We start from the raw sequence: 23,206 nt of genomic DNA on the forward strand, positions 1-23,206 counted from the left end.
AGATTAGAAAGGGACCAAACCCCACGCTACGGTCTACGTAGTCTCTTTCCAGTCTTTTTCTATAGTCAGTGAAATAGAGTCGTCAACAGTGCCGGATTAAGAAATTTTGATGCCCTAATAAGCATTTCTAGATCTTGGTGCCCCCTCTGCCTAGGCTCATCCAGATTACATTGACAACATTGATTTTTTTTTGGTAAACTAAGTGACGTTCATGGTCGCATTACTGATGCAATTTATATATTCAATCCATTACTTATTTTATCAAGGAAATTGACAGTGCTGCAGCAGTAACGTTGCAACTGTAATGCTGGTGCAGTCGCCATCCTAATGTCATCTTTATCAAAGCATGTGTAAACTAAATGACTGAAACTACCTATATATATGATTGTGTACTTGCCTTTCCGGCTAACTATGTAATTAAAACCTGCTTTGGTTCACTTGACAAATAAACCCTAGAAGTAACATGACCAAAAGTAACCCGAAAGTTACATAAGGACTGAGGCCCAGAGGCAATTGTAAATTCGTACGTGCGACAGGGAGACAACACGTCGAACGTGGTTCGCGGTGGACCCTCAGTTGTTTCTACCGTGGCGGACTGTCGTGCGAGGCCGAAGGCCGAACTGCAGGATAGCAGTGCTTGGAATTGAACCAATGGTGGCATTAGTCAAAAAACGAATCCAACGGCCATGCTCTTCATAAGGTTGAAGATCCGGAGTGCCCACTTGGCGCTTTCGAGCAAGACCTAAAGGCGGAGTTGAGTGAGAGAGAGCTGGGTTTTGTAACTGACTGAAAAAAATACCCAGTGTAAGCGAGGACTAAGGCCGAGCTCCACACAAGGTTGAAAAGAGAGCTTTTCTGAGAAGCGCATTCATGTGAGGCCAAAGGTCGAGCTTCAGCAGGGCCAAGCTCTGGCAAGAATCTATGGCCAAGTGTTTTAAAAAGTAAGTCGAAAGCTGAGCTCTTCATAAGGCTGAAAGCGCGGTCCGATCGGCGCTTTTACGTATGAGGCCAAAGGCCACGCTGCAAGAAAGCAGAACTTGGAATTGACAAATTGTGTGAAAGAGGCCGAAGGCTGAGGTCCTCATAAGGTTAGACGCCCGGAGAGTCTGATGGCGGCGCGCTATAAAAAAAAACCAATGGCGAATTGTAAACAAGGCATAATGCCCAGCCGCGAGAGATGAAAGCCTGGATTTGGACAGATGGCCAAGTTTATGTGCGGCTTAAGGCCAACTTTTGCATAAAGTAAAAAGCCGAGTATGAATAAGACCTAACGAAATCGAACCAATGTGACCATGGCTCTCCTGCTGCTCGGCATTTGGCCTCGCTCAAAAGGGCACTTGATTAGAGTTAGTTGCAGCCGATGAAATAGGCGTTTCGAACCGAAGAGCTCCTTTGGCAGGATTGGCCCCTAGGAGTTAGGACCCAAGGGTTGATTTATATAGTTAAGAAGTGGAGCCACCAAGTTTTGTAGTGTACATTTTTAGAGGAGGGGGGTGGGCTCTCAACTTTATCTTGATATCTACATCAGTTAAGCTAGTAGGCTATGTTTGGTATCGTTTTCGTATAAATCGGGAATGCCGAACTCATTTACGAGTATGGTATCACATTGACACCATTCCGAAGTGGAAACATGTAAAATATTCTTTTTTTTTAAATACTCCTTCACGCTTCAACCGCTGAACCAATTTAGTTGAAATTCGGTAAAGAGATAATTAGTTTAGTCCCGAGAAAGGACACAGGATAGTTTTCATCTAAAAAATCATCGCTAAGGATGTGTAAAGGAGGGTGGAAGTTTATGTGGGGAATCAATAACCGCTGCACCTTTGAATGAAATTTGGTATGATCTACATTTTAGATTTTGTCGAAAATGATACCAAACGTAACTTAGAACCTAAACTTAAACAGTTATTGACCTCCGACTTACCGACTTCGCCGAAGCTGAAATAAACCTGAATCAAAAATCTGGGTGGCATCACTTCTTAATTACATCTTAAGAAAACAAAGATTAATTTTGCTAAAGGAAACCTTTGATTAAAAAAAAACCGTATGCTTTTGGTTTTCGACCTTCGTGGGGCCCCGAACCTGCACTTTAGCCTTTGATTCCGTCATCAGTTTTTTTATCATAATACTTTGACAATAAGTTCGCACGATCGCGGCTCTGCAGCTTGGCCGTGTGCAATACGTCGCAAACCAATCTGGTGTGCAAGAGCTCGGGCAGCATGAGTGACAAATTCCGATCTTTGAAAACCTGTTAAGACTTCGGTGCGAAACCGAAGGCCGATGTGTAAGAGAGCGAAATTAGGACACGACATAGTTATAAAATAAGGCAAAAGTGCAGATCTACTTTTAAATTCGACACCCCGAGAAGGCCGAAGAACAAGCTCCACGTAAGGTTGGAGACAAATAGCTTTCTAAAACTGAGCTCTACGTTGGGTGTAAGGCCCTTTGGCCCAAAGGCTGACAGACTTGCACAATGCTGGAGATCAAAAATCAGCCACTAACCAATGGGTAAAGTATGAAAAAATATCAAGCAAAAATCAGCATATATTGCAAGCCTGATGGAATGGGCCTCCTCGTAGGGGCAAAGGCCTGCGTTGGAGACGCGCTTACGTGCCCTGTACACGACGCACAAAAGTTCATGTATAAACCACGCGTTTTTTTATGCCAACGATTTTGGTGCCCCCCTAGACGTGGTGCCCTAAGCAAGTGCTTATTTTGCTTAATGGTTAATCCGGCACTGGTCGTCAATTATGCACATATCCATCAGAATGATCACAAAGATTGGTTAAACTTATGGTGTTTAAAGATAAATGTTTCGATCTTGTTGTCTTCCTTTATTTTCAATCATTGCATAATTTAACTTTTAACAATGTGCGACTTCTTAATAACTGCCAACAGTACCAACAGCGTATTTAAGATAAATATGTATAAAATGAATACAAAATGAAAATATGCGTTTTATGCTTCAATATTTATTTATAAATAATTACAACCATACAACAAACCGAAATAAATTTCATATTTATTCGGAGGTATGAAATAATAGGCATGTAAGTACGTATCCGAACTGCCTTAGGGCATTTCATTTCATATTTAAGTATTGAGGTATAGTGCTTGGGCTATAACCGCGAAAATCAAAGTGCGCAAATTGCGGGCATTTTTCTCTGTCACTCTTATTACATCTTAGTGAGAGTAAAAGAGGAAAAATCCCAGCAATTTGCGAACTTCGGTTTTTGCGGTAGGCCCCTAGATTAAATTTCAGAAATGAAATGGAATCGTACTAAAACGCCAATTACATCCACACTTTATCAGGCCTGATATCAGGTCCGAGAAAGGGTATTTTTCCGTTTCACCAAATATCAGGACATCGTTTACAATAGTTGAAACATAAAAAAATTCATATGAAAAAATATAATAAATTGTACATTTTTGGTAACTTATATTCCTAATACTGTTAACGATGTGCTGATATTCCATGAAACGGAAAACGATTATCAGGCCCGAAATCGGGACTGGTCTCGGGCCTGAAAACGGGAAGGGTGGATGTAATTGGCGATTTAGGTGAAATACAGTATCAAAAAGGACCCTCCACGCTCATGCGCGAATCACGGCGCGAAGCCGCTTACGTCAGTGTGGCGTCGATTTTGCAGATTAGTCACGCGCCTAGAATCATACCAAGCTAAGTTGGCAACGACTTTGATAGCCCAATCTGTGCAAGTGCTAAGTAAACGTTATAATTTCATAGAAGTTTGATATTTAAAACAACACTTGCAGTGTCTGGGCTGTCAAAATCGTCTGTCAACTTATCTTGGTCTGACTCCAGTTAGTTTTATACCGGTTTTTTTTACAAAAAAATTGAAAAATAGGTACGACATATATGATGCCGTAGATAACTCACTGTTAAACTCGATCAGCTGATGCTTTTCCGCCATCTTGTCACGAGCCAATTTGCGAAATCGCTGAGAAGTTGTACGAGCCTGGAGTCATAAATGAAAGTCGCGATATGTTCTGTCCACGAAGTCGGGCCGTGATTCTCGCACATAACATACCACATAGTTTGGAGGGGGCTTAAGAATACCAGGTGACTTGTCACAACATTAGTTTCAACACACTTGCTCAAAACGTTTTTTATTCCACTGATTTTTGGCTCATAATCTTAGATATTAAACACGCGTGCTTTTGCATTATATTATAACACTCGTGCTTTTTCATTATATTATCCGACTGAGTTAAGATGGTAACTGATTGCTAATAATACGCATGGAAGCGGAGTCTTCTTAATTTGGTCGAATAATACATTTTTTTTAAACCAACTATTAGGTTTCAAATGTTAATTCAAAGAGGTTTTATCACACCAAAAGTAATTTATAGATTAAGTCATCTCGTAATAGTACATTATGATACAAGTGTGCTAAGTTAGTTATCAAACACGAGGCGATATAGTGCGCGCGAGCTGTAAGCGAGCGCGCAATAAGAAAGCCGATGTGTGTAATGACCAATGCACACGCGTTTCATACGACGTTTTTCAACACACTTGCGAGGGAAAAAACAAAACTTATAAATTAGATTTTTTCTTATCAAAACAGTAAAAGTACAATTTTCAAAATGGTGGCTTACAGTTTTAACATCGAAGTAGGCACATATTCGCCAGTTCATTGAAGTGAGCTACCAACACGTTTTCCAAGAAAAACTGGGCGTTTTTGCTGATTTTCCATGGAATAAAAATTTTCATATGCCGCCGATTAATTTTCATCCGTTTTCATGGTAAAAGGCTATCGTTCTCGGCTCTTGCCTCTATAAGAATTACAGGCAGCGTCAATTTTATATGCCTGAAATAACGTTTATAATTTCATTTCATTATTTTTATTTTAGAATATTTCTGTGTTAAACTAGTTATTTATCGAAGAAAAGAAATAGTTAGCATCAAAATCAATAAAATATAAAGCGTGTCTTAAAGGCGGTTGGCCTAAATTTCAACTCAGGGGTATAGGTACTTATAACTTAACATTACATTGAAGAACATAAGAAGAGCTCTGCTCGCCGTACAAAACGTAGTTCGTCCGGAGCTTCAATATTATGCAGCCTATATCAGGCCTTTAACCGCGAAAATCTAAATTGCGGGCATCTTTCTCTGTCACTCTTATTATTCCTTCATTGGAGTAAAAGAGAATGTACCCCGCAATTTGCGAATTTCGGTTTTTGGGGTAGGCTCTAAGATCAGTCTCGGTATCGGACTATGCAGCATGTTTATTTGCCATTATCCATACTTTTCGGGGTGAATATATAGGTCTATGACACGACCTTTACTTTAAGATCGACCCCAAAGTCAATTCCGGGTCCGATAGTAGATATATAGTATTCAGTATGACCTATGAGCAGTATGTATCCAGTATCCAGAGTGATTTTGTGGCGGTTGTAGCTGACCAAACTCTTATTAGGGGTGAATATCATACAGAAAATCTTTTACTATGGACCCAACCCCGAAAACGCAAAAAAAGTCGGTGAACAGTATGTGAATGATGACAGATTTTTTTTCGCGATTTCGGGGTTGACTCCACAGTAAAAGTTGTTCAGTATGATTTACATATTCACCCCCCAGAATATGGTCACACATAACAAAATCAACCCGTATAAATAAAGTAGGGTACAACCGTAAATGTCTGCGATGTTCGATATAAGATCGGATAATTTTAAAGGCACTGTGGGTTGTATGTCGATAATACATATTATATCGTTTCAGATAATACCTACAAATCCTACAATACTTAGTTATATTATCTGACTCGATAAGTTTAAGCAAGACTTAAGCTTTGCTGTCAAAAACAGACTCCGGTATCATGATTTGAGGTCAGTCGTTTGATCAGATGCCGTAGCCAAGATGACAATAGTTTATCGACAAACGCAAATGAAAAGGCAAATGCATCGGTGTGACACAGATGCGGAAAAAAACACCGCATTATTTTACATACATTATTTAAATTTCGATGGGCGTTTAATATAAACGACTGTCACTTGGCTAGACCCTCAGGACTTGTCAGACGACAGACATGGCGCCACGGAAGCGCGCGTCCAGGCTGCCGTAGGAGGGGCGGTAGCGCAGCGTGCGCTGGCTCCAGGGCGAGCGGCGGTTCTTGTAGCTCGAGCACGCGATCAGGCTGTTCATGGCTGGCGGGCGAGACTGCTCCACGCTGATGCCTCGCCGATGGCTGCAATTACCAATCATTATTGAACAATGTTTCTTATTTGGCGATCCATGGAAGAGCCTGAAGCGGCCCGAGAATTTATCAATAGAACAACTTTCAACATCTATTTCAGTTAATAATTTATATATAGTAGTGTGACTAAGTATTACTTAAAACACAAATAAACAAGAAACTTGTACCTATGAACTCCTGTGTGTATATGTGGTCTTCCTCACAAAATCGTACAGGTGGGCCATTGGTTATTTAATTTTGTACCAACGCAATTCGGTCTAAATATTTCGTTTCCGATTTTCATATAATTTGTATGATGAAAGTTCTAAGGATGATGCGCCACCGTGAAGCTGAATTTTGATACAATATGGCCCAGTCTTCCTACGCAACCTTGTCCCATAAGTTGTCTCCAGGATAAAAGTGAAGTGTAACCTCTTGGCGCGCTGAGTGGCGGGCGGGTACTCGTCACCGATGAGCACGCTGCCGTCGAGCGTGCCGTCGATCTGCAGCAGGTCGCCGGCCGACACCGATACGTCCAGCTTCGACGCCCGGTCCGACGTCCACAGGAACACCACAACCATTAACATCTGCAAGCGACCAAAGTCATTGTTTACAAGCTTTCATAGTTAATGTATGAAATACATACGTTACCTATTTAAGACTTGCAAGTCTATTTTTAACCACTGGTTGGATTGACGTGAAACTTGGTAAGTACGAGTAAACAGTACACCCAGCTACAGGGCTGTATCCATGGCCACTTTATGAATGAATGCCATTCATAATGTGTCCATCCCATTTAATAGCTCGCTATACCAATGCATTTTTAAATCAAATATCAAACATTTATTCAGCAAATAGGCCACAGGGGCAATTTTACATGTCCATTTTTACAAACGATCAAAATTACAAAAAACAATTACAAATATGGAATCGCTGAAATAATATATACTTTATTAGAGATGTATACTGTCTCTAAATGTCAAATTACACATAAAAAACTATGATAAAAAATTAAACCAACAAATACTAAAATTCTTTAGAGATGTATAAGTCTCTAAGTGTCAGAGATAAAAAAAAATTAAATTATCCTTAGAGATGTAGAGGGTCTCCAAGGCTTGAATTCTTATATAAATAATTAAAAGACAAAAAAATTAATCAGACAAGAACCGAATTAAGTATCTCACGTTATTGTCACTCAAAATTAAAATTACATACTTATAACATAACATGTAGCCCGTGTAAGCTTAAACAGACCGGTCTCCACAAACAGCACCCGTTCACGAGTATGCCGCATATCTCAGCTATCGCCTCTGTCAACCTTCATTCGGGAAAGTGGCGACCCGATCAACGACGCCACCGTAAGGAAATACTTTTAAGCGAGCATGACATGTTCAAGCTGCCGGGTTGTATTAATATAAATATAATAAAAGAATTGTGAGATACAACATTTGTGCTTGTATGTTACATTAAAGACGGCATAGCGCCACATAAACGCAATTACATAATATTTGTAAGGAGTATGCCTACCTATAAAACTAAATTACAAACTTAAGTTTAAATTGACTTAGAGATGTACAGGTCTCTAAGTGTCCGAATCATTAAAATAGGTATTAAAATAAAATGAAATTTAAATTATAATGAAATTTAAAATAAAATTAAATTTTGAAATAAAATAAAATCTTAGCGGTGTATAAGGTCTCTAAGTGTCCAAAACCAAAATTAACTAAAACAATACAATCAAGCGAGAACATGATGGTCGCTTGTGTCAGTTCTACTGGACACTAGTATGGTTATTTCACAGAAAAAAAAAACGATAACACTATTACTGTCATTTTTATCATACTATCAAGATCAAGCTACTGGCTTAAAGGCATCCTTATCATTTATTGTACGCCTTACTTAACAAACAGCTCTTAACCTGTGACTTAAATTTGTTAAGAGACAAATTCACTATATCAGTGGGAACTTTGTTATAAAAACGTGTACAGTTCCCGACGAAAGACGTACTAACCCTGCGGAGGCGGTGGGCGGGCACAGCAAGTTTATGTTTCTTTCTAGTGTTAAAGTAATGGATATCACTATTAAGCTTGAATTCGTTGATGTTTTTCCGAACTTATATAATATTCTCAAGTATGTATTGAGATGCAACGGTAAGAATGCTTGCATCTTTAAATTTCTCTCTTAGGGACACTCGAGCGCCCAGTCCATAGATGGAACGTACAGCTCGCTTTTGCAGTACAAATATTGTCTGAATGTCTGCCGCTTTTCCCCACACCAGAATTCCATACGACATAACACTATGGAAGTAACTAAAGTTGTATACTAGCCTGGCCGTCTCTACGTTTGTTAGCTGTCTGATTCTCCTCACTGCATAGGCTGCTGAACTAAGTTTGTCGGCTAGAATGGCTATATGTGCATGCAATTGCAGTTTTGAGTCTAAAGTGAATCCCAGGAAAACAGTTCGATCTTCAAATTCCAGCGTATCACCTTTTATTTATCAGTTGCTTTTAAATCATACAAGTTGAAGAGTCGGCGTCAGTTCTCGTGAATAAATCTCGTAAAGAATCGATGACACCCGTTTATTAAGTTAACTCTTTTGCTACAAAGCCTTAAAGATGGCAATGTATTTATGGGGACCGAGTCAAGTGTCAAGGGTATGAAATATAGGTAGTTATGAAATAGATATTAAGTGTGACATAGAATCTTTATCAATAACTAATAACTAGGCCGTTAAAATTTTAGTGAGAATTTAATCTGCACCTGCAGTCCGGCAGTCCCTTAGGTAAGTATTTCGTACTAGAAGAGAATCCTTATTGCTCTCATGTTGATCTCCAGGCCGCGTATCCAACGTGCAAATCGCTTACGCCCCGTAGCGATCGAAACGCAAATGTCACTGTCGCACTAATATAGAAGAATGATAGAGAGACACAAAGCGATTCGTTGTCGAAGGGATTGTGATAGTCACCTTGGCTAGGCCGGCTGGTCTTACATTAGAGAAATAAGTAAGCATAGAGTGCTCACTCCATACATCGGTTTTGTTACCAAAACGTTTATTATTTTCTGACGTTTGTAATTGCCCCACAAAATTGTTCCATATTGGAGACATGTTTGGATAAATGCATAATATTGTAGCAGCGGCTGTTTTAAAATCTGTGCTTTTTTATACTAAAATAAATCAAAAAAGTTTTGTATTTTTTTTTCAATGTGAAATTTCCAATCTATACTTTCGTAAATTTTTATACCTATGCAATTACTAATTTGTTGGAAAGTATTATTTAAATATGCATTACACTTATTTCTATTGAGTATCTTTGATGGGGTCTACACTGGATTAGGTTAGTCTTTTTTAGATTTAATAGTAAATTATGGTCATCTAACCACTTGAGACTTACTTCCTCATTATTTTGACTTGAGAATACTAAGCAATTATATAAAAAAAACATTGTTAATGACGGAGTTTATTATCTTTGACAGGTCAAAATAATATATAACCGAGGACACTGCCCTGCGGAATTTAACATGTACTTAATGTATGTATTTAGTTTCAGAATATATTTTCTCAAAGGTATTATTTGTTTATCATAAAGTTCAAGTTCAAGTAATTGGATTCTGTTCTTCAAATAGGACTTGACTTGAACTAGTTGTGAGGTTCACCGCGTATACCTATTCCATGTAATTTATTAAGCAAATTATCGTGCTTGACTCGTTCATACACTTCTCATTTCGAGTATGTTAACAATAATACTATACTATGGCGGAAACGCAAATTAATTGATTATTAAGTAGAAGTAAATCAATTCACGAACTCACCACTATCAGATTCATTATGAAAACAAACATCGTAGAACTTTTAAAGCCAACGGAATCGAACAGGAGACCGGACACCGTAGGACCTATGAATGCTCCCAGCGCAAAGGTGGACGTCCACATTCCGGAAACCAGTCCATACGTCTCAATAGAATTTGGCAGCCCACTGGCACTGAAATACAAGCAAAGGTATTCCTTATTATTACTAGATTATTCTCATAGGCATATTTTTTTATTATTAATTTACGTAGTGCAAAATACTATTGTAATAAACTACGCTAATGGTAATGTTTGAGTCCCAATGTCCCATTTCCTAAAATTACAAATTTATAGATCGTGTCATTCATGAAGACGCGTTCTTTGACTCGTATTATTAAAGGCAAGATTTGACAAATCTGCGCGTCATCGTGGAAGACACGAACTGTACTGTTAGGTGTACCTAAAACGGCAACATTCATGTGTTTGACTTACGCCGCCAGTAACGAGGGGGCTTCTGACTAAGTGTTGCCGCTCTAGACTTATAAAACTATAACTTGTAGTATTATAAAATGGATCCCGTGTCGTTACCAAATTACTTACATGGCAGTACCGAGTGCGTCTGCGAAGGATGCTACCAGTTGACTCCCCATGCCTAATCCGTGTAGTACTAAGCCTAACACTGTTACCCACAGCAACCTGTAAGTACAAATATTCCGATTATTCAGGTTCATATAATAGAACCCTTAATAAACATATACCCAAAAGAGGCTTTTCGTGATTGGGTATTTTTCAGCAGTCCTTTAACCAAGGTGCATTAAGCATTTCATATAAAATTCGATTTAGCCAAATACGCGGTTGCGGGGTAAACATCGCACTGACGTGATAGTCTAAAAGGCGACGTTATGGTATAGTTTTATTGAAAAAAGTCGGCTTTTATAGTCTCTTATACTTTAACAGTTAGTATAGTCTTAAAAGGGTATATTTACGTCTGATCGTAAATGAAGGGTGCAGGTCCGATGAGCAGGAAGGCGGCGGCGATGAAGGCGCAGCCCAGCACCGTGATGTACTTGGGCTTGATGGAGGGCCGATCGCACAGCCAGCCCCACGCCGGCGCCGACACCGCGTACACACCGCCGTTGATCACGAACATCAGCCCCAGGATCATGGGTGAGAAATTAAACTGGAAACATCATGGGCAAAATACTCGTAGACGATCAATTTTTGAGTGGTTCTGACGGTTAACTAATATGTCTCAGAACGTTGTTATAAGTTTTTCATTAATATATTTTTGTATTGCATAATGTAACTTGAAATAAATGTCGATTGGCAAAATTAACTTTCACAGAGTATCCTTTATTATTACGGATACAATCACTTCGCAGATTTTTCTAACCATATTTCGGCATAGGTACTGTTGATGATAATATTCGATAATAATCGAATTTAGTGACATTATGGAATTGCAGTGTGTAGTTTTAATATGAAATAATATGAAAAATAAAAACAGTTAATAAATCGGTTGGGTCCTCTGGTTTTCAAATAAAAGTAATAATGATATTAAGTGTTGTTTTATTTATATTCCTCACGATGTTTTTCTTCACCGAAGGGCTAGTGGTAAATATCAACAGATATTCCGTAGGTACATAAGTTCCTAAAACTCATTGGTACGAGCAGGATTTGAACCCGAGACCTCCGGATTGAAAGTCGGACGTGATATTCACTAGGCCATCACCGCTTTTTACATACATCCGTGAACAAATACATACTGGTTGGGTGGCCGTACGTAGACCTTATTTCAACGAGTTATAAAAGTGAATGCATTGCCCAACGAATGACTTTTGTATTTTCTAAATAACTATAATCATATCATAGAAATAAAAATAAACTTTCTGATGGACAGCTTATTTTTATTTCTAGTGTTATAGTTATGGTCGTTAATTCGTTATGGACATCATAATTCTTAGTGGAGTCTTAACAACATAAATAATACTATCTTAGAGGTATTGGGAAGCTACAGTTATAATATTAATTTCTTTGAAAAGTTCTCTTACTAATAAGATAAGATAAGATTTATTTCTTTAATGATTCACGCGCTAGACAAATATAGTCTGTATGTCAGCTGATTTGCCCCAAACCTGAATACCATATGACATTACACTGAAAATAACTATAATAGACAAGGCGAGCTGTCTCAATATTGGTCAATTGCCTGTATTTTATAGTGCTGTACATTTTTTCATAAATATGACCTGACTATAAGTATGTTCCTATGCTCATAATGCTACTTAACTTCTTACTCGATTTTTAGTGTACCTACTTAGTATTAAGATTATTTTAAAGCGCACCGCCAACAAACTGCTTCACAGTTTGGCGAAAAATTAGATTAAAGTGCTTACTTACAATATTGTATTTTTTGTATAATAAAATATACATCCGCGACGAAATTTAAAAGTGTATGTGAAGTCCACAACCTGTATTGGGCCAGCGTGGGGACTAACGCCCAAGTCCTCTTACGCATGAGAGGAGGCCTTTGCCTGAATTATTTTGTATCTCCTTGGATTTCACGGGCCTATGAATCCCGGTCTTTTGATAGGCTTGCGTGGGGATATAAATCCTACTCGTAGAGCCCCCTTGGAGAGCTTTAATGTCACGTAGAACGCCTGCTGAAATTCAGAGGCGCAACAATAGGCACCCATGAACCGATCTCAGCAGGCATTGGGACTATTGTAGAAAAAGTGTCTATGGATTGAAGTTTGGGTGGACTATGACACTGGGTTATTGCAAAGACGTCCGGGCACCTGCCATATCAACATTTCAGTAGTTATCGAGGCAGGCGGTGACTTGCCGCTGACTAGATGGGCTCCTGAAACTGCTGTCGTAAAGTCGATCAGGAGCAACACCGGTGTGAGCCGCTCAGGGGTGACAAGAAGTGTATGTCGCTTTCTACCCAGTAGCTGAGTGATAACAGCCACTGTGGCAACTCACGTCTTATGCAAGTTTCAAATCCACCCCTAGAGCATATAGCTGTAACGACTCTACTCTGGCCGGCCAATGAAGGCAAGCCAGAGTTGAGAGTCCTGCGGGTCCCCTTGGGATCCACTCCGACCGAAGAAGACTCACCGGAGACGGAGACCCTGACCGACCCTCTGGAGTACTCGGGTCCGTGGCGTCGTTACAGGGAGTAACAGCTCACCACAAGCTGTCCTGCTATTTTTATTATTATTATATATTTATATTACATACTTAGGTAGTAATCATAATATTATCCTCTTTCCTAACCTACTTTTCTGGCAGTCGTTCGTTTAGGTTGTCACAGTTGTAACCTAACCTAACTTACTTTTCTGAGAGCCGTTCGTTGCTGTAGGTCACAGTTTTCACCTGACCTATCCTACTTTTCTGGCAGCCGTTCGTTTCTTTAGGAGGTCACAGTTCTAGTCAAACCTAACCCACATTTTTTGCTAATGGAAAAAAAAGTTATGTCATAATAGGAGTATGCTATAGGATTATTATGGTACACATAAAATTATGCTAAATGAAAGTAGGCAAAAATAATATTCTGCTAAATAATATGTTGCAAAAAAAAAATACATAGTACCTATGCGTATTAATAGTAATGCCAAGTATACCTTTATGCCACATTATCATTCGACAAAGTGTTTCTGTGATACATGTCATGCGAATATTATGCTAGATGACGGTAACCCGGTTCTGACAGTGGAACTGGATGGCACTATGCACTGCGTCACTAATTACTTCTTTTTTACAAGCTTTTATTTAGTTTCACCTGTCCGGCCTGTCCCGTTGTCTGTGTGTCGGTCTGTAATCAAATCTTGCAAATTAAATTTGACCCAAATCACGGTTTCCGATGAATCTGAAAATTTGCATACACATGTAAGTCTGATGACAATGCAATATTATGGTACCATTAAGATGATCTGATAATGGAGGCAGGAGGTGGCCATAGGAACTCTGTGATAAATCAACGTAACCCAATTGTGTTTGGGGTTTTTAGAATTGTCTCGATGAGTATTAGTTGCTCGTGGAAAGAAAAGTACAGTCAGCGATAAAAGCTTGTACCAAAAATTATTTTTTTGTTAAACATGTATTTTCTTCTTTTATTAAGAAACAAACGGTCATTTACAATATGCGTCACAATTAAATATTGCATTTTAAAGTTAGACCTACGGTTTCTATAATTAAATATGAGAGTGCTAGATTTTAAAGACTATGTTTTGCTACAGAACATCTGAGTTTAGTATTTGTATCATTAATAAAATATTATCAAAAAATTCTAAGCTTAAATATATACCTGCAGAGTTAATTACTACATAATTGTAGTAATTATATTTACCCATACACTATTGTGTTATTCACTATCTAGGTATGCATTTTATATAGGTATTATAGTTAATTATATAAAATAAATACCTAACTATTTTTTTCACAAACAAATGCTTTCTTTAAAAATACTATATTACAATGAAAAACATCAATATTAGAAAGATTTACGTATTCACTATAAAGTCTACAAGCACGCCTTATAAACATATTTCGTGCATACCTAATAAGTTCTGCTAAATGGGACAGCAAATAATTCCTTTTGGCGACATTTACGCTGACGCGCACGAAGGACTTTAATATTTATTTTATAAAGTAGTGAGGGAATCTGCAATTTAGAGTTTAAGATTTTATAAAGTAAAACCGAGTCTACGCAGTCACGGCGGTCATTAAGAGACTGAATTTTATGGTATTGCAATGAGGAGGGGTAATCAACGTAGTTTGTCCAGTTCTAAAATCTAATGTTTTTACAAACTTCTATTGAAGCCTTTCGATTCGGTCAATATGGACAACATGAAATGGTTTCCAAACAGCATACGCGAATTCAAGACGACTTCTTACATAGCTGTTAGAAAGAGTTATATAACTAAAAGAGTTTTTAAATGGTTTACCGGCTCGTAGGATAAAACCTAATTGCTTGAACGATTTAGCAACTACGTTCTCAATCATTATTACACCTAGATCTCGAATTTGCGTTACCCTATTTAATACTTTATCGGAAATAGTGTAATTATGATAAATATTTTTGTTTTTCCTAGAAAAAGTTATACTTTTCATTGTTCAGAAATAGATTATTATCAGTACAGTATCTCCCTAAGTTAGATAAATCCTCTTGTAGTAAATCACAATCTGAAACATATTTATTAATTTAAAAGAAATTAGCATCATTGCGTAGAGTGCCTAATGTAGTTATATCATTAATATATAACACAAAAAGGAGAGGCCCCAAATGAGATCCCTGTGGGACTCCTGAAGTGACGACCTTGCACTGTGATGTGTAACCGGACAATAAGACGGCCTGAGTTCTAAATTCGACATAGGATTTAATTATTATATTACATGGTAAATGTTTTGTTAAAAGTATACACATAGACAATATACCTATACTTTGTATCTGGTATTTAAATAAAATTAAACAAAATCTAGTAGTAGTAGTAGCAGTAAAACACTTTATTGTATAAAAAGAAACATAAAACAGGAAAGAACACACATCATTTGTACAAAGACGAACTTATCCCTTTCAGGGATCTCTTCCAGTTAACCTTTGAGCAATTGAGGAAGACTTGGAGAACGGTAGACATTAAAATAGTGCTAAACGGCATAAAAGAAAATATTTAATTTCCTAAAAGATAGGTAAACCTATAAGTCCTATAACCTACACTATATAAATGGGATATTAAATGAAACAAATATGTAAATAGTCATATATAGTTATAATATAAAATACATAGTATACTATATAATACGTATGTACAAAACTACCTAACCGCACACATCATTTTGATTAAGTTCCGTCCAAAAGCCATAACGTTTTTAAATTCGCCTTTAGCTAAACTCTCAAATGGCTCCTTAACCCAGTGGATAGATGAAAACATTACATGATCAAATAATGTAGCTTACTTGTAGTAGCTCATGTCATGGTTGATATACCTATGTACTTATGTATGCCGTTCGCTACATACAGCGACATGTGCTGTCTTCCCACTCCACGAGGCTCTGTACGTGTACAGCGTCTACTTGAGACAAAGGCCTTAGGCCGGTTGTAGACATGTTTTCGCCGGACAATTTTCTGGACATATACGAAACTGGACGTAGTCGGTCGTGAAAACACCGGACGTCTACAGCCGGCCTTATAGGGATATGGGCACACGTACCTGACGCAAGTGTGGCTCAAGTGTGGCCTGCAGGAAGCCGATGCTCATGCTGGTGCACATGATGCTCACGGCAGCTAGCAACACGCCAGGGACTCGCAGCAGCGTGAAGATGCTCGCTGTACATCAACAACGGCACCAATAATCAAAATGGTAACAAAATACAGTACAATTAACAATACAAGTACTTTTATTATCCTCAAGTAACTTACTAGATTGCCACGACCAGATAGCCTGTCCGAAAACGACCCTAGATCGTTAAAATTGTCCGACCTCTTAAAAAAAAGTATAAGAGAATTGGAAGTTAAAAGGATAGCAAATATGTTGATACACTTACGGCCGGCGGGGCGCAGGTCCTCGTCATCGTTGCCCCTTGGTAGCGCCACGCAGCTCATGATGGCGGCGCAGAATAGCGCTGAGCCCAGCACCGCGAACGGCAGCGTGTACCCGCCCAACGCGTACAGCGCGCCGCCCAGTGCCGGGCCCACGATCAGCCCCAGCCCGAAGAACGTTTCTAACGACGCCTGCAAGGGCAAAACTCAAATAAGCTCCAGCCGTACCCACTTCACAAAATGACACTAATGCCTGAAAGGTGTAAGGCGAGTCCACAATTCCCCATCGATCTCATCATCAGAACTGAATTTGACAATTTGGAACTAGGTAGATACATACTTTTGAACAAAAAAAGAATTGTTCAAATCGGTTCACACATGACGGAATCCTGAAGTAACAAACATCCAAATCAACGGTGAGATTGGTACTCGTATCTTCCTTCTTTTTTGAAGTCAGTTAAACCAGAATATTATAATAAAGTGAACTATGGCCTTTTCATTGATAGGTAACGTTATGATTTTGTTAGGTAGGTAGGTACATCAAACATACCTTATTTTGGTGTCTCTATTATTTTTGTCTAGTCCCGTTAAGACAAAAGCGCAGGACCCTAGCAAAATCGCCTTTTCATACAAACGTAGTCTTCATTTTCCTCTCTGGACATTACCATTATTGAAAATATTTTGACACAGTTTTTTTCATATCAACCACAGCTATGCCCCCACGTTTGATTTTCTTCGATTTTTTTATTATTATAAGAGTTATGTGCATTTAAAAATTTGCATGGAACATGTTATTCGCTCCTAATTTTTACAATAATCAAAAAATAGAAAAAAAGTCACACGTAGAGGCATAGCTATGGTTAATTAATATACATCAAATTGTGTAAAAATATGTTTCATAATGTGAATATCCAGAGAGGAAAATGGTAACTACGTTTGTATGGAGAAGCGGCCGTCCCCTTTCCTCTTAAAAGGATATTATATTATTACTCGTAGTTATAGATATGGAAGAGCTAACAAGGGGCGCGCCACGTGAAGCAACTTAATTATCAAACGCACATACTCGTAGCAATCACATTGTAACTACGAGTAATTAAATCATACGCAATACACATTATTATCGTATTCGGTTCTGGCAATGTACTCGTATCAAGCTGTGATTAATTAACGAGGTTCGACAATAAGATAAGCAATGCTATCAATTGTCTCGCTGAAATGTCCATCGCACAGCTATAAACGGCCCAAAGTAAGACGCAGAGCAGAAAATTATATTAACCTTTGTCAAACCTGATTAACTGAACTAGCCAATAAATAACTTATAACTTGGTTTTATGTAGAATGGGTAGGGTAGGTACATTAATATACATATTATGTTCTAGTAAAAAGTTTTTTGGTTAAGTAGATGTTTTAGCTTGTGTACCAAAAGTGTACCTGTACCCTACATATAATGTAATAATTGTGTAACTAGACACAGCAAAACTACGAAATTAGGTATACACAGCGATAGCACTAGTTGGTAACTTATAATCTGTGTAATAATATATCGAAGCTTCTGCCTACCGTACCAATATCTCGAAGAACTAATCCACAAACTCTACTACTATTCGCATTGCCGTAACTGGTCTAGTATACTTAATAGAATGATATGCATTAATTACGTCTCCGAATAATTACATTGTATATTGGGAATAGCGCAACTTAGAATGTGACCGGCGTTAACCGGCAACCAAGTAGATCTTATTCATCTACTCGTAGGTATATATAAGTAAATAAGCTCAGTTAAGTTGAACAAGCAAATAAGCAGACATACAAACATGATCGCGACGTTGTTAGGAAACTCCTTGGCGATGATGGCGAACGAGGCCGTGAGGAAGGCGGCGTTGCCCATGGCTTCCACCATGCGGATAACGAAGCTCAGCGTGATGAACGCGCCGTGGCCCTCTACCTTGTCCAGCATCCTGTTAACAACGCTGCTCTTACTGTTTGTTTTTTTTTTTGCTGTTTTGTTTCCCAGTACAACTGAAGCCTAAGGCGCCGATTTCGTTCCGGAGGAACATGCAAGTAATAGAGACGGTATCATAACCACCGCCATCAGTCGGGTCAATTTACGTGTATTAGGCAAGGTCAGGTGGGGTAAGACTATCACCGGGTTAAGACAAACACTTGTATGGAATCCTCATGGTATACTGTTTGTCTAGAAAAATAAACTATGTTCGTCTTACCCCACCTTACCTTAACAGATTAACTATCACGTTTTTGAAAGTGCCACATGAGATCATCCCACAGGGACCCGTTTTCGTTGATCTTGTATTTCAACATACATATCCCCGAGGACATCAGTATAGATGTTTCCAAACGAACACGAGATAAGTAACTGTTTATTTATGTACAAGATCTTCCTGTTAATTAGTAATATTTATGTATATATTATCAAAATATTTATTTTATCAATGTATTTACTTATTCAATAAGAGTCGCTCGATAGTAATTAGTAGTCAGTACTTGTTTTGTTTGTTGACATTATCTTGTGCCCCGGGCTATATTATATACAATTATAAAGTGTGGGTAAAGACGCGTGCCCTGGGCTATAATATATACGATTATAATATGTGGGTAAAGACGCGTGCCCGGTGTTACTTTGTAGATGGAGACTTTAATGAGCTCACCCGAATAGAATAGCGCAGGCGCCGGTGGTGAGGATGCCGCCATTGAAGAGCAGCTTGGGCCCGATGCGGTTGAGGTGCGAGCCGTACAGCGGGCTCACTAGGAACACCACCAGCTCGAACACGCCGAACACCAGCCCGTACTCCGTTGCCGAGCATTGCTTCTTCTCGGCCTGCACAACACAACCGTGTTCATGAAATTGTAGCGAGGCGTGTGTACTCGATACGTACATTAGTAAATGGAGGCTGTTGAGTGTTGAATCCGCCATAGGGTTGATGCTACATCTTAGATATTATCAATCAATATTTTGACACTTTAATTGCTAAAATTCCCAAGGAAAATTTAAATGTCGAACCATTATAATTATGTATGTAACCATTATAACCAAGAGATAACGCATAAATATTTGTTTTTTATTAATTTTTATTGTACAATTTTAAGAGGAAAAGGAAATATCACTGGTTCCCAAGAAACGTTCTCGGCATTTTCCTCTAGATTTTGGCCCTATATGTATTTTTTATATAAGGTTAATATTACCAGTACCTGTCTCTGTACGTTTTGCTTTTATTGATATCTATTCTTGTTTTTACAAGGTTACTTTAATAAGCGCTAAAAAGGGCCATATAAATGCACCGTAAACAGACGCCTAGCGCCTAGTATACAAAATCGGAAACAATAAACATAAAAATCAAAACGGTAAGACGCAGATTATTTATTTATTATTCCATTCCCAAAATTTTGTTACGGTTGGCAAAAATATCGAGAACGAAACCTTGATGTCTGTGATATTTACGCAGGATTTTTCGTAGCAGTGCAGTTGTCCTTATCGCACTAATTTTAAGAGCCGCCCCCATCTGCGCGACGGAGATGTTTACCTAAAATTCTTAAATGTGAGAAGGGGCTCAGCTGGTATTTCCTCTTAAGTATGTCAAGTCAACAACAATCTAATAGCGCCTGCATGGTATGTCATGGCTATTGTGGCTAGGCGTTGTAGAATGGATTGTTCCGTGCTCAGGAGTTAGAAGTACAGTTTCGTAGATTATGGCTCTTTTATAGTCTGCGTGGTGGTTTATTAGCTAATGCAGCTTTGTTTAAGATCAAATTAGTTAAAGTACTAGAGAGGTAAATACTGACAGCCAAACTTTCCACCATACCATAGCGAATCACAATAACTGGTCAGGAACCATCACAAATAGCGGTAGAACTTTTTATCAATCATTCATTCTAGTTTATTTACTTACTGACTTTTATTTAACTTGGATGATTATAAGTTAAATATTAAGGAACATTATAGAAAATAAATGTAAACGTGTGTTGCTATCCGTCGTTAAACATGTATATAATACATAAGGTCATGTGGGGAAAAAGAAGCCGTTTATTTTGCTCGGGGCAAGAGAAAAAGCATGAGGATTCCCGACAAGTGTTTCTCTTGTACCAGTTTTTAGGGTTCCGTAGCCAAATGGCAAAAAAACGGAACCCTTATAGATTCGTCATGTCCGTCTCTCTGTCCGATTATTCTCTTACCTTACTAAGGAAAATAAACACGCGGCTTGATCATATTGTATGTCTATCCCGTTGTTTAGGACACTTTGTTGCAAGTATGTTTTTATTATTTAGACTTTTTTCCTTTAAATTAATAGGATAATCATTTTTCATTTTGTAACAAATATACGAGGAATTCAACAATCCAATATTCTCGGATTCAACATGAGTATGCCTATCTACACTCGCAAGTAAAGAAACGGAATCACTTCACATAAGTATACTGTGTAAATATATTTTTTTCTAGATTAGAAAATTATGCGCCTAGCGTTGCGTCGTGCAAGTAAATTTATTTGAAATGTGACTCAATGTGAAGGGCTTACTAAGCAAATAATACATAAATAAAATGGATGAATTTTACCGTTATTTTTATAATCATAACATATAACCGATGAAAATAAAAATGAAAAAACCTCAAGAGCAAAGAAACGGATGAATAACCCTCTTCTTACGTCGGGGGTTGTAAAAACCTGGGGTATAGACAGGTACACATCATAACCAAAGTGATTGATCCTACATTACAAACAAAACACAAAATGAGGTGAGGCGGTTGAATATTTCAGTCACATTCACAATATTTTGTCACTATCACAAGTAGGTATATCACACTCAATTAGTCTATAATTGACTGACAAGACGTTTCACTGTGAATCATAAAGTCCGAAGGGAACTGCCCGAAGATGCAGGTTCCTAAAATTATTGACGTGAAGCAGATACTGACCTCTTGAGGGTAGAACGGCGCCTGCAGCGCTACACATATTGCATTACAAAAGTCTGCTATTGAAATAACGACTATCGTCATCCACTGCCTTCGAGAAAAAACGTAGCCCATTATTTAAATAAAAAAAATTAAAAAATATAAAAGACTTGTACTTAGAATCAAAATGACTAAACACGACTTATTAAAAGTATGGAACTTCTGTATTTGAAAATTGATTCCATAATGGGTCTTAATACTATTAAATAATAGAATTCTCGTATCCGCAAGTTAATTGTAAAACGTAATTAATAAATAAGAGACGTTTATGTATCTGGGAGGCGGCTAGGCCACTGACTGTTCTGGATAAGGAGGTGGTGTGATAACCGCCCGCGGGTGAACTCTGCCCGTATTAGCTGCCTCACCAAACATTCGTTTCATTAGGGTTTGCTATCACGCGCTCATATTTTCTTTAAGTAATGGATCTCGATGCATTTTTTGATGATGTTTGTACAAATAAATATAAATCGTTTTTTTTAAGTCTGTTAAATCTTCCTGAGCTTAAATTAAGTAATATACTCAAAGAAACCGGTATTCTAATTAACTAGATAATCATAGATTTATTTTTATCTGACAAGGCCCTGCGAACGTATATATACATGTACCTGCCTTACATATTTACACGTTAGTGTTTAGCTCAGTACCCCTAGTGTAAATAAATTCGATTTCCAAACGTGACGTACGCGTTTGCGTTTAGTCTCATTTTGTATTGGATTTCGAAAGAGCGCGCCAAGCGGGACGTTTTGGAACCTCAAAATCCTATACAAAATGAGACTTAACGCAAACGCATTCGTCACGTTATGATGTCGATCAAAGTTACACTAGGGGTACAGATCATTAGTATGAGTTTATACATTTGCTACTGAACGCTAGTATTATCTCGGACGATTGATATTATAAATGTCACTGATATGTCATTCTTTTCAATTATTTGAAGGATTTAAATATAATGTCCGTGTTACATCAACTTTAAGTATATGAAGAAAAAACATTAACTATGCCATCCAGTTTCCTTAAACATACTTAGCCATACCCCGAAGTTAACGGAGTTAAAAAAAAACACCGTGTACTACTGCACAATTGCCGCGTGGCTCGAAACTTATCGAAAGACTACAAGGGAAGTTAATGTAGTACATGGTATCCACTTAGTCCAGATACAAGCACTAAAATAATGTAAATTCAGATGGTATCGTGTGACCGTCTGATTTAACCCTCCGCCAAACTCGTCAAAGATATATCAACAGCAAAATGGGACTATTCGAAATGCACTTACTTCGTTTTTAGGGTTATAGTTTCGACATATCCATTTGCAGCTTAGCTCACCGACCCTTAGTACTAGAAAGGTGTATTTAGTACTATATGTAAATCAAATACGCTGACAAAGTGGTAAAATAAAAACTTTAAGTATTACGTAAAGTGGGGATGAATTATATATTTTGGTATGTGGAGTCCTTGGATACTTAGCTCATGAAAACGAATTATGTTTTGATACAGTTGGTATTTCACAATCTCCAAGTAAAGTCCTGAATAAGGTACTTGCCACACTTATCTGACAAATAATTTATTTTATTTTATTTTTATTTTATTTTAACAAAAAAATTACACAGCATTACAGTATGTACTAATCCACTGCGAAATTTAAATAACTGTAGATAAAGTGCTAAGTTTTGCAGGAAGTTTTATCAGGCAGTTAATTTATTTGTTATTTAACTATCCAATACT

General features: G+C 38.0%; 1 protein-coding gene across 1 annotated transcript; it reads right to left on the reverse strand.

Annotated features, from left to right (window-relative positions):
• Positions 1 to 2,952: 2,952 nt before the first annotated feature.
• Positions 2,953 to 22,083, reverse strand: LOC133527970 (MFS-type transporter SLC18B1-like). The gene is made up of 10 exons (XM_061865194.1): positions 21,449 to 22,083; positions 19,188 to 19,357; positions 18,332 to 18,479; positions 16,527 to 16,713; positions 16,193 to 16,308; positions 10,967 to 11,160; positions 10,581 to 10,676; positions 10,005 to 10,173; positions 6,627 to 6,781; positions 2,953 to 6,206 (listed from the first exon to the last, which is right to left on the reverse strand). Exons 1-10 carry the CDS (start codon positions 21,557 to 21,559, stop codon positions 6,035 to 6,037), a joined length of 1,518 nt encoding a protein of 505 aa, XP_061721178.1. The 5' UTR covers positions 21,560 to 22,083; the 3' UTR covers positions 2,953 to 6,034.
• Positions 22,084 to 23,206: the final 1,123 nt, after the last annotated feature.

The sequence above is a fragment of the Cydia pomonella genome, chromosome 1, assembly GCF_033807575.1.
Source record: "Cydia pomonella isolate Wapato2018A chromosome 1, ilCydPomo1, whole genome shotgun sequence".
Lineage (NCBI taxonomy): Eukaryota > Metazoa > Arthropoda > Insecta > Lepidoptera > Tortricidae > Cydia > Cydia pomonella.